Consider the following 13,380-nt stretch of genomic DNA (forward strand, 5'->3'; position numbering starts at 1 on the left):
TATCTCCCTTTCACCAGCCCTCCATCTAATAACTTATATATGAAGCTTCCATGGCTTCTGTGATTTCAAACACATCAGCTGATGGTAAACTTTCCTTCTACCTTTGAGTCAACTCCAACTCAGTAACTCCCTAATGGGTTTCTGTAGTAGTGAATCTTTACAGGAGATACTCCATCTTTACCCCAAGGAGTGGCAGGTGACTTCAAACCAGTGACCTTTTAAACAGCCTGACACATTACACACTGTATCAAAAGTTAGGGTGGGGTGAAGAAATGATACCATTTGGAACCAGAGGATGTTGAGTGACATCTGTATCGTAAGTAAGTTACAAAATATCTCTGCTGGGGGCTGGGGGGAAGGACTAATACTTAAGCCATAGAGAATTGCTTATGACTCTTTATACAAAACACTTGAAAATGGTACTATACAGGTATTCTCTGCAGAGCTGATTCTGACTCAGTAAGTTTACAGAACTCTCCAGTTTCCAAGACTATAACTCCTATGGAAGCAAACTGTCACATCTTTCTCTCATAGAAAAAGGATCCAAACCACAAAATTTTAGGTTACCAACTGAAGGATTTTATCTACTGCACCACCAGGCTCCTTATACTCTACAGAGAGTCAATCCAATATTGTTGAGTGTGCTCTTATTTCAAGCAGATCCTTCACTGGACTTCCAAGGCTGTATATCTTCACACAAGAAGACTGCTCATTTTTATCCTATAGAAAGGCTGGTTGATTAGAACCACTGACCTTTCATTCAGTAGTTCAACACATAACACACTGTACTCCAAGGGTTCTTTATTTTATAGTTATTACAAAAAGACAAGAAAAAATTTTAATGATTTATATATCTACTTCCCCTAAATATCCAGTCAAAAGAACATATTATAAAGTAGACTCTGGGGGAGTTAGTCTGTATTATGTTGTGCTCCTAAACAAAATGTCACACATCTCTGGTGGTTTACATCTGTCAGCAGAATGGAGAAAGATGAGCGGGCTCCTCTCTTAAGATTTCCAGCCTCAGAAACTTAATGGAGGATGATCACTATGAACTGAAACTAACTCAATGGCAGTGATTTTGGATATTTTGAATATATAAATATAAAATTCAGAAATTATAACCAATAAGAATACAGAAATTACATAGCAACACATTTGAGAATTATTATTTCAGTAGCATGTTATAACAATATTTGATCAATTAATCAAATTCTCCACGCCTGAACTTTTAATATTTCCTCAAGGTAAAGTCTAACAATAGAAGTATTACTTTTCCCCACAAAATTAATTCTCTACCTGTTAAATTTCTTTACCACATAATTAGCAATACTATTTATCTTTGACACTTTACAAACCTATCCTCTATATATCTGTTTTTGTTTCATGCTTTCTTACTTCACATAAGTTGTATGCATTAATTTTTAAAAAGTTCATTTATTCCCAACAAATATAAGTAGATGTAGACTCCAATTTCTTCCTTCTAGTCATAGCTTTGGCCTAAATGTTTATTTCTAATTGTGTTCATTGAAACAAACCTAACAAGGGCACATACCTTCCTATTAACCCTTTTAAGAAGGTGTGGGGTATACATTTTAAGTAAAGATATATCTTGTTAGAAATATTTAAAAGAAATATATCAACTAACTTTAGTCCTAATCATTTTGTCCTTACCTGATTCACTAATGAAGGAACAAACTACAAAATTAGATCTGTTCTTACCAATCATGAGGATAAGCCTTCTAAAAACATTACAGAATGTTTTTAGGAAACATATAGAATGTTTCATTTATGTGAACAACAGAAATAGGAATCATGATAAGGCAATTGATGTTAAGGCCCTATACATTTTTTAGATGTTTTGGAGAGCAGTAATAACAACAATAATATAATGCAACAACAACAATTAGTAAAATAAAAATAGTAAGAATACCACTGAGCATTTTCTGATATTTTTATTAAATGGTAATAAAATTAATTATTTCTCATTTAGCATTCCTTGATAACCACCTTTTCTATAATATTGAAGTTAACATGCAACTTAAATGGCATATTTTCTTTGATCTTTTGGTGCCCTTCTGATTTTATGATCCTGGCCACTTATTGTTGAGTACTTGGAGTCAATCTTTTCCTACTGCAAACAGTGTTACACAAAATAAACAAGTGGGATAACCTGTTTTCTGTCTCTTTAGATTGTGATTTTTAAAAAAAAAAATAAATCTAAGTGATATTTTAAAATTCATTTCAAACATTTCCTAACCCTTTACTTTACCCAGAATTCCCATTATGGTGATACAGTATTAGATAAAGAACTGCACATGTATCAAATGGCATGTTTAAATTTATTTTGTGTAACACTGCTCATCCTTCTCCTGCAGAACAGGCTGGTGGATTTGAACTATATACCTTTGGAATTGCAGTGCACCTTCTTACCTCAGGCCACCACAGCTGAATACACGTTTTTCTCTTTTAGCATCAAAGATACCCTATTAGGTTAATTTGAAAAATTTCTTAGGGATGAATTCCTAGAGAAAGACCCTAAACTAGATCAACTGACACAGTGACCACAATGAAGGACTTAAGCATGTCAGAGATCGTGAAGATGGCACAGGACAGAGCTTTGTTCTTAGATACTCTTTACAACGTTCCTATGAGCTATAGTTGATTAGATGGCATATAACAACAGCAAACATAATATTCATTTTAAAATGTGTGCATAGGGGTGGTAAGAAAATAAAGAGATATCAGAGATTATTGCGTATGAGAGGAAGGAAGAGAAGAAAGTGAAAAAAGAAAAGAGTACCATAAATTTTAAATAAAACAACTAATAATTTTCACCTACAAATTAAAACCAAGATATTGTCTTCCTTATTTTCAATGTTTACAATTGAAAATTTATTTATCCGATAATTGCACTGTTGTTATGTACCATCAAGTCAAAACCGACTCATTGCTGATCCTTTGGGGGGTGCTGATTCAGAGGCAATAACTTGCCTCTGAGGAGATTGCTCCTCTTTCTCCCAAATATAATGACTTACATAACATAATGACTTTGAACAGAAAGCACAGAATTCTATTCAATTAAGATATCAACAATATAAGTCAACTTATTTTAGTAAAAAAAAATAATACTGAAAGTACTTTTCCTCACTGAAAAAAAAACACCTAATTATAAAGCTTTAAATACAGTGCTCATGAAATGACTATATATGTGAAAAATAATATAGTGAACTATATGCTTCAAATTTTACATTTCCAAGATTTATCAACTGCTTTTAAATTATATATCTTTATGTATTTTTCCTATGTAGTAATCCAAAACCTAAAAGTCAAGTCTATTAATACCGAGTCAATTCTGACTCACAGTGATCTTTCGAAGACCAAGAAAAACTACCCTCATAGAGTTTTCAAGGTTGTAATCTTTAAAAAAGCAGACTACCACACCTTTTCCCCATAGAGGGGCTGGTGGTTTGAACAGCTGATCTTTTGATTAGCAGCCTAATGCTAAACCATTAAGACACCAAAGATCCTTTCTAGCCATTTAAATGCTCACAATTAAAAAAAAATTTATTTTTCAAGCTACCAGATGGTAGGTAAAAGTAGTTTGATCTAGTTGGTGCACTTAAAATAACGGGGGGGGGGACCCTAAAAAACCCTGAGATAATAAGTTCCTACATGCTTATTTCCATAACTATTATAGAAGTTCACTTAAGAAAATGGTCTTATAAAGTTTCAATGTTCAATACTAGTTCACTTCCACAAAAACCTTGAATTGAATAATATGACTCCAATGATATAATTTCAAGTTTTCCAAGAGAAAGAGAAAATGTCTTCTTCAACATTAGTTGTATCACTTTTGGGAAATCTTAGTGTTTACTGTATTTGAAAGTCTGGTATATAATCCCACTAGGAAAAGACATGAAACCTGAGTCAAATAGCTAAACACTATTTTAGCCATTAAAACTTTGATTTATCACAAAAAAATCCTTTTTATTCTACAAAATGCTCTCTACATTGCTCTGATCTAATCAGATGCTTTTATAAGAGAACTGTTAGTATAAACAAGGGACTGCCAGACAATATAACTTTTAAAATTATCTAGCTTCTACCAACTTAATTGGGAAAATGCTACAGAAGGTAGAAAACCCCCCATGCTGTAATGGGACTATCTAATATCCTACAACCATGAAAAAATATCCCTTTTCCATGTAGTTCTGTCTGTATTATCAGTATAATTACTCAAGAATTGCCGTAAACCTTTTAAAATGTAACATTATCTATCCTTCTCAACACTGACTGAAAAAAGAAGTCCTATTGTCAGCTGGTTTAGATATGAGCAGTTCATTACCAAAAAGGGTTTTTAAGTTTATTCATTATACTTCTTATCATTATCAAGAGCAATCTGCTGCCATGAGTAATTAAAGAACCTCTGAGAGCCTTTTCTAACTTGAGGAATGATTACACACACATATATAAATGACATTTACCTTGCAGACAGCTTTCTGTAGTGAAACTAAAGCACCCTTCCAATCAAAAGAAAATGTGGCATCAGTGAAAGTCTATTTTAGGCTTGAAGTAGAAGTTCACTGATAAATCACTTTATAATCAAGTTCCTAGTGACTCTTTGTTAGTAATTAAGTCATTCAGGACCTACTATAAAGCAGGCGTAAAGTCAATCACCAAATTTTCTCAAAGTTTATACTGTTCTTCAATGATGATATTAGAGATAATTCAGTTAATTCCAGCATTTGAGATTGGGAAGAGTGGTCACATTCTTACTTTATGACTTATTATTTTTGCTTTTATTGTGAATATATACAGCAAAAACACAAAAGCAATTCATTTCCTACATGCACAACTTAGTGGACTGATTATATATTGTTAGGCAAGCATTCTCACTCTTCTTTTCTTCTGTTTTCCAAATACTGAATAAATGTCTCAAGTTCACTCCATAGTGGCATTGCTGTGTGCTACTGAAGGAGATCAGGACAGGGAAGATAAAGCTGGAAGACTAAAGTAAGCTCTCCGTGCAGTGTTTGTGGATGCTGCAAATGGATATTGTGCTCAGCTGCAAACTGAAAGACACTAAGTTCAGGGTAGCCTAGAGCTACCTTCAAAGAAGCAATACCACTATGACGACTATTTATTTTCAGATCTTGGGATAAAGAAAAAAAAATATATATATTCAGCACATACCTGTCGCTAACAAGCAAACTAAGAGATAAGCTTTGTTTAATGGTTTGGGTGTACATATTGTGGTGGTAATAAGAGCAGGGTGTCCCAGAACAGGCAAGAAAGAAGGGTCACTATTTGAAAGAATTGTAGAGAATTAAAAAATAATAATATCAACTGTCAAATTCTTTTTAGTAATCATTACATGTGGTGGTGTTAGGTGAACTCTGTCCTATTCTGTGCCATCTTCACATCCCTAGCATACTTGAGACCACTGCTGCAGTCATCATGTCAATCAATCTCATTGAGGGTCTTTCTTGCTTTTACTGACCGTCCACCTATCAAAACGTGATGTCCCTTTTCAAGGAATGGCCGCTTCTAACAACATGGCCAAAGTAGTAGAGAAGAAATTTCACTATTTTGCCTCTAGGGAGCACTCTGGCTACACTTTCTCCAAGACATATGCATTTGTTCTTTTGGCAGTCTATGGGATACCCAGTACTCTACCTCAACATCACAACTTAAGAGGCACAGATTATTCTGTCATCAAATTCATTGTCTCAGATAAATAGCAAGATCTCAGATGAAAAGCAAGTGATGGAAAGATCATGGTTTTAAACAGGCACACGAGGTCCTTGACAGCAAACTTGCCCAATGTACTATGTCTCCTGATCACCTGATTGATGTTACCAAGGATGTTGATTGTGGATCAAAGTAAGATGAACTGGTTGACAATTTTAATCTTTTCTCTACCTATTATGATGTTGCCTATGGCTCAAAGGTGAATTATTTTTCTTTCTTTACATAAGATCAATAAGATCTTATGAAAAAAAAAAGATCTTATGTTCAAAGTTAGTTGTTTTATAATTGTAAAAATGGAACGATAACTCTTAAAACATGTATGGGAACTCAAGGAGCAGAGGGCTGAAGATGGGTATTGTTGAAACTACAGGGTGGCAGAGTTTGGTGGGGAATGGAGGGAAGGAAATGGGAAGGATCCAGGCAAAAAGGACAATGATCAGCAAGGTCAAATGGTGATTAATTTTATAAAACATAATGCATGAGAATGACTGTATGAAACACAACATGAATGAAGACTAATATGAAGCGCAACGTATATGAACTATGTGAGCAAATGAATAGTAGTAGTAGTAATAATAATAATAATAATAATTAATAATGATAATAAAAGTAATACAGAAAAGAAACTAAGCCCCATAGAAATACTACTTATATTCAGGGACAATATTATAGTGAGAACACTGTCAGTGTTCACTGGAACATTTACATGCTTTGTTTCGCTTCACATTAAATGCACTTTCTTTATAGATTCACTTGTGTTCTTACCTGAAAGGAAAGCTGTTCTATCAAACAAAAAGTTAAAGGTGATACTTTTCACACAGAGTCCTTTTGGAACCATAAAACAACAAAAAGGGATGCAAAACTCATCTAGACAACTTCAAAAGAAAGTTTGAAACGGATTGCTAACCAAGTTAGTCACTGCTCTTCTGAAGGCTGAAACTAGATGCTATTGGTAGGTTCCAACTACTTTTTTACATTGGATCAGCAGCTGTCACCTCTCACTGAGATTCAAAAAAAGAGAGAAAAAAAGCCAAATTTACTTCATTTAATAGTTTATGTATATTAGTATTAGTATTAGTGATGAAAGAAGACGTTCAGGCTGCTTCGAAGGAAATGGCAAAAAATAAGGCTCCAGGAATAGATAGTATACCAATTGACATATTTCAGTTAAGAGATGGTGCCCTGGACGTGCTCACCAAGTTGTGCCAAGAAATCTGCAGAACGACCACTTGGCCAACTGACTGGAAGAGATCGATACTTGTTCCTATCCCAAAGAAAGGTGACCCAACAGAATGTGGAAACTACAGAACAATCTCACTGATTTCACATGCAAGCAAAATTTTACTGAAGATTATCCAAAAACGACTGGAACACCACATCAACAGAGAACTACCAGAAGTCCAGGCTGGGTTTAGAAGGGGTTGTGGTACTAGGGATATTGTAGCTGATGTAAGATGAATCTTGGCTGAAAGCAGGGAATACCAGAGGAATGTTTATCTGTGTTTCATTGACTATGCAACGGCATTTGACTGTGTAGATCATAACAAACTATGGCTGACTCTGAGAAGAATGGGAATCCCAGAATACTTGATCATTCTAATGCAAAACTTATACTTGGACCAGGAGGCAGTCGTCAGAACAGAGCAAGGGAACACGGCATGAGTCAAAATTGGGAAGGGCGTACGCCAGGAATGCATCCTATTTCCATACCTTTTCAACCTATATGCAGAACAGATTATCTGGGAGGCTGGGCTCTATGAGGAGAAATGTGGGGTCAGGATTGGTGGATGATTTATCAACAATCTGCGTTATGTGGATGACACAACCCTGCTTGCTGAAACTGAAGAAAACCTAAAGCACCTGCTGCAGAGGCTCAAGGACTGCAGCCTACAATATGGAGTAAGGCTCAATGTCAAGAAGACAAAGATTCTCACCACTGGACCAATTGGCAGCATCAGGATGGATGGTGAAGAGATTGAGATTGTACACAGCTTTAGCTTGCTTGGATCCACATTCAACACTCTCGGCACCAGTAGCCAAGAAATTAAAAGGCGCATTGCCATGAGAACGTCTGCTGTTAGGGACCTCTCCGAAGTACTGAAGAGCAATGGTGTCTCTCTGGAGACTAAGGTGCGTCTGATACAGGCCATGGTCTTTGCAATCACCTGTTATGCATCAGAGAGTTGGACAATGACCAAGGAGGATAGAAGGAGAATTGATGCCCTTGAGCTGTGGTGCTGGAGAAGAGTATTGAGAATACCATGGACTGATAGGAAAACAAACAGATTTGTCCTGGAAAGGGTTAAACCAGGTGGCTCCTTGGAGGCAAGGATTCTGAGGCTCCATCTAACATACTTTGGACATGTTGTGAGGAGAGACAGGTCCTTGAAGAAGGACATCATGCTTGGGAGGGTGGAGGGACAGCGCAGGAGAGGAAGGCCCTCTATGAGGTGGATTGATTCAGTGACTGGGATAATTGGGATGGGAGTGTCAGAGACAGTGTGATTGGCACAGGACAGAGCGGAGTTTAGGGCTGTTGTACATAGGGTCGCTATGAGTCGCAAGCGACTCGACGGCACATAACAACAACAACAACAACAACAAATTAGTATTACATATATTATAATATTTTCTAATATTAGGTAATTAATAATCATAGTTAAAATTTTAAATCCATCTTAAATTTGCATTGAAAATTAACTCCATAATTATTTACCCCAATTCAAGGGGAAATTTGAATATAATATAAATAATTGATCTTTAAAATCTAACTTAAAAAATGAAAACTACTGAGAATCAAAGGTGGAAAGGATGGTTACAGAGAAGAAATGTATAAAAGAATAAGTGTCCAAATATTCAACTAGGGAGTATTTGGGCATTCAAAATATATAAATATTTCCCAGTAAAATATGTCTCCACATCTCCTGACTGCTAGTACCAAGTATATTGATTGTGGGTCTACGTAAGAAGTTGTTGCTGGCAGTTTTCAATCTTTCTCCATCTATCATGATTTTGCCTATAGGTTCAGTGGTAAGAATTACTGTTTTACTTGATGTTGATATGCAATCCATATAGAAGGCTGCTGTGCTTAATCTTCTGCAGCAAGTGTTTTAAGTCTTCCTCATTTTCTGCAAGCAAGGTTGTGTCATCTCCATAATGAATGTTATTGATTAGTCTTCCTCCAACATTGATGCCTCAATCTTCTCCATAGATTCCAGCTTTTTCAATCATTTTCTCAGTGTACAGATTAAGTAGGTATGGAGAGAGGATACAAACCTAATACTTGTCTTTCTTAATTTTAAACCATGTAGTGTTCCCTTGCTCTGTTCGCACAATAGTTTCTTGGTCTAGCTTTCACATGAGCACTATCAAGTGCTATGGGATTTCCATTCTTTACAATGTTAGCCATAAATTCTTGACTCACACAGTGAAATGTCTCTGTATAGTCAATAAAGCACAAATGCATATTCTTTGTTTTCAGTCAAGAGCCATCTGACATCAGCAAACATATCCCTGGTGCCAGAGGCCTTTCCAAATTCATATTGAACTTCTGGCAGTTCTCTCTTTATGTTCTAGCCATTTTAAAATTATTTTCAGCAGTATTTTGCTTGCATGTGCTACTAATGATCTCATTAGATAATTTGCATATTCTGTTGCATCATTTTTATTGAGAATGGAAGTCAAGAAATCAAAGACGTGTTACATGGGGAAAGTCTAATGTCAAAGACCTCTTCAAAATACTAAGAAGAAATATGAACTTAAAGACTAAGGTATGCCTGATTCAGACTATGGTCTTTTCAATTACTTGATATGCATCTGAGAGCTGGACAATGAATAAACATGACAGAAGAAGAAATGATGTCTTTAAGTTTTTTGGCGTTGGAGAAGAGTATTGAATATCCCATGGACTACAAAAAGAATGAACAAATATATCTTGATGAAAGTATAGTCAGAGTGCCCCTAGGAGACAAAGATGATGAACTTTTATGTCACTTACTTTGGGCTTGTTGTTAGGATGAGCTATTCCTTGGAAAGGGTTATCATGCTTGGAAAGGTGGAGGGTCAACAAAGGACAGGAAGACCCTAAACAAGATGGAATAATAGAGTTACTACAGTAATGGGCTCAAGTCAGTCAGAGTAGAAGAAGATGGCCTAGCATAAGAAAAGGTATAAATCTGTAGTTCACAGGGTGGCTATGGGCTGTACTCAACTCAATGGAACCTAACAACAATATTCAATATGTATGTTGAGCAAATAATTTGAGAAGCTGGACTATGTAAAGAAGAATGTGGCTTCAGGATTGAAGGAAGACTTATCTATAACTTATGCTGTTATGCAGCTGATATAACCTTGCTGGTAGAAAGTGAAGGTGACAACTGAGGATGATTAAAGACTTAAAGACTTAAGCCTTCAGTATGAACATTTTCAATACATACCTGAACATTAAGAAAATAAAAATCCTCACAACCAGACAAATAGACAACAACATGATACACAGAGAAAAGATTTAAGTTGTCATTGATTTAACATCACTTAGCTCCCCCATCAAGACTCACAGTAGCAGCAGTCAAGAAATCAAAAGACACGTGGCATAGGGAAAATCTACCATCAGGAATCTCTCTAAAATGTTAAAAAGCAAGGATGATGCATAAAGACTAAGATGCTTCTGATCAAAGTCATGATATTTCCAATCGCTTCCTAAGCATGTGAAAAGTTAAACTCAAGGAAGTGCTGACATCTTTGAATTGTGGTATTGGTAAAAGAGTATTCAGTATTTTACGGACTACAAAAAGAACAAGTATGTCTTAGAGGGAGTGCAACCAGGATGGCTCTTAGAGGCAAGATAGTGAAACTTCTCCCTCCTAATTTAAGCATATCCCCAAGAGGTCATAGGGACATCATGGTGGGAAAAGTAGAGGGTTAGCGAAGAAAAGACTTTCAAGGAACAGTCATCCTGAATCCTTCTGATCATATGGAGATATTTGAAAGTATTTCTTTGAGTTTATTATGTTTAATTTGTTTTATTTGTTTGTTTGTATATAAAGGATGCTCATCTAGATGATAACATAATTATGATAAAAACAAAAGGGGAAAATATGGGAAACCAATACTAAATATCTGTAATAAACTGAATGCTATTTAAATAAAAATTTTAAAAAAGGAATTCATCTTTCACAAGACAGACTGACACTGTGACTGAAGCAATAAGTTTGAGAATGATGGAATTTGTCAGGATAGCTCATAGTAGAGCAATATTTTGATCTGTGATTCATAGGGTTATTCTTCTTGTTGTTATTATGTGCCATCAAGTTGCCTGCAATCAATAGGAACCCTATGTACAGCAGTGCTGAAATCTGCCCTGTTCTGAGCCAGTCTCACTAATTATGACACACCAAGCCCCATTGTCCCAGTTACTGTATCCACCCATCTCATCAGGGGTCTTCCTCTCCTGCCCTGTCCCTCTACACTTGCCAGCATGATGTCCTTCTCCAAAGACTGGTTTCTCCTGGCCATGTGCTCAAAATATGTGAGACGGAGCTTCAAAATCCTAACTTCCAAAGAGAAACTTGATTTGACCCTCTTCAAGACAGACCTATTTGTTTTTTTGGTGGTCCTTGGCATGTTCAAGAGTCTTCTCCACCACCACAATTCAAAGGCATCAATTCTTCACGTAGGCAATTAAATAGTACCTAACAATAAATCTTTATGAGTGGAAACTGCCTCATTATTCTTCTATGGAGAAACTGGTGAACACGAAACATCACCATTGGTTAGCAGCCCAGCACGTAAACCTTATCAGGGCTTCTTTAAGGCACTACAACATAATGCAAGGAGAACTTTTATATGCTACAAAACCAAAAAATTGGTGTGATTTTCAATATTGCAACAGTCACTTCATTGTTTTGGTCTAGAAACAAATCTATAAGATCTCTAATGATCCAGGCCATAGTCTTTGCTTGCTATGTGACAGAGAGCTGGACAATGATTAGGGATGATAGAAAGAGAATTGATGCGTTTGAGCTGTGTTACTGGAGAAGAATGTTGAAAATAGCATGGACTGCTAGGAGAACAAACAGGTTAGTCCTGGAGAGGGTAAAAACTGGGCTCCTCCCTGGAGGCAAAAATTCTGAAACTTCATCTGACATACTTTGGACATGTTACAAGTAGGGACCGGTCCTTGGAGAGAGATACCGTGTTTGGGTGGGTGGAGGGACAGTGCAAGAGAGGAAGACCATTGATGAGATGGATCGATTCAGTAACTGGGGTATGGGGGTATGTGTGTTAGAGACAACAAGGTTGGCACAGGATAGAGGAGGGTTTAGGGCTCTTGTACACAGATTCACTATGAGTCGGAAGTGACTCAACAACAACAACAACAACAACAACAAGGTATAAAAATACTTATGTTATTGTTAAATGTAATGGAATCAGAATCAACTCCTATCTAAACCTCCAGTGGGTTTTTAGAGGCTGTAAACAATTTCACAGGATGACACTGCCCATCTTTCTCCTGTGGAGTGGCTGGTGGATTTTGAAGTACCTGCCTTTGGGTTGGCAGGACAACTCTTTACCACTAGGCCACCAGAGTTCCCTCTAACAATACTAGGTTCTGGTAACACAAAGCTAAGTACTAAAACTAAATGGAAAATTGTAATGAAAAGCAAGATTTCTAAGAAAGAGATAAAGTATTTGATATACATGATTTTTTATATTTGATAACATAAAACTAAAAAATCTTGGTATCAAATTCTTAAAATGATCTCCGGTGTATGCATTTTCCTAGCAAGAATATCAATAGTTTCAGGAAGAAGTTTTGTCTGAGGTTTCCAAGGGAAAAAACCTCAGAGAAGGTGATGGGTGAACCCCATGCCTTTGGGATGGCAGGACAATTCTTTCCCGCTAAGCCACCACAGCTCCCTCTTGTCTGACTTTTGTGGTATAAAATGAGTTTATGCTTTGTAAGGCCTACAACTTTGACATTTCATTGTACTGAGCTGGGATTTGTGGATAAAGGATAAAATAAACAGTCCTGCAATGGACAAGACTCACTGACTGCCATGGGATATGTGAAAATAGTGTGGGAAAAGGAAATAATGTGTTGTATGATAAACAGGACAAAGGACTAAGTCCTCTGGAACTTGGAGTTAGAAACAATGACAAATTACCAGGATAGGTAGAGAAGGAGTGTATATTTCATAAAAATGCAGACATAGTTCACTTCTGTAACTATCAACACATCTAACTTAGAATATGAAACTGTACATAGCTCAATCAACATATTTGTTATTATTTAATAATTATTATTCCTCTGTGAAATCTTTCTTGCTGGTTTGGCAATAAAAACACTTCTAAATAAAAGTAAGATTTAAGATTAAAACTGTTTTCATTTTAGCATCTTGTATATGTAAATCTATACTTTTATGTCATTTATTAGTTTTTCTAACACTAAAGAATAAAGTTGTATTAGCAATAATAAAAAAAATAATTGACTTGAAAATGAACCTTTGTAAATTGGAAATTCTTTATCTGGAAGTTTATATACTGAAAACAAAATTAGTCAATGAAATCCTCACTCAAGAATCAGAGGCTGTTTAGTTTCTGTAGTTCAAATTCTGCTTTTAAATT

General features: G+C 36.0%; 1 protein-coding gene across 1 annotated transcript in view; it reads right to left on the bottom strand.

Annotated features, from left to right (window-relative positions):
* Window positions 1-13,380, bottom strand: part of FAM188A (family with sequence similarity 188, member A) — a 135,208-nt gene that overhangs the window by 48,887 nt on the left and 72,941 nt on the right. The window contains exons 11-12 of the mRNA XM_006894322.1: window positions 2,434-2,486; window positions 1,675-1,742 (exon numbers count right to left, since the gene is read on the bottom strand). Of these exons, the coding sequence (XP_006894384.1) occupies window positions 1,675-1,742; window positions 2,434-2,486 (121 nt within the window). The remainder of the gene's footprint in view (window positions 1-1,674; window positions 1,743-2,433; window positions 2,487-13,380) is intronic.

This window comes from Elephantulus edwardii, unplaced genomic scaffold, assembly GCF_000299155.1.
Source record: "Elephantulus edwardii isolate Elephantulus edwardi_28Jun2011 unplaced genomic scaffold, EleEdw1.0 scaffold00139, whole genome shotgun sequence".
NCBI classification, from domain to species: Eukaryota; Metazoa; Chordata; class Mammalia; order Macroscelidea; family Macroscelididae; genus Elephantulus; species Elephantulus edwardii.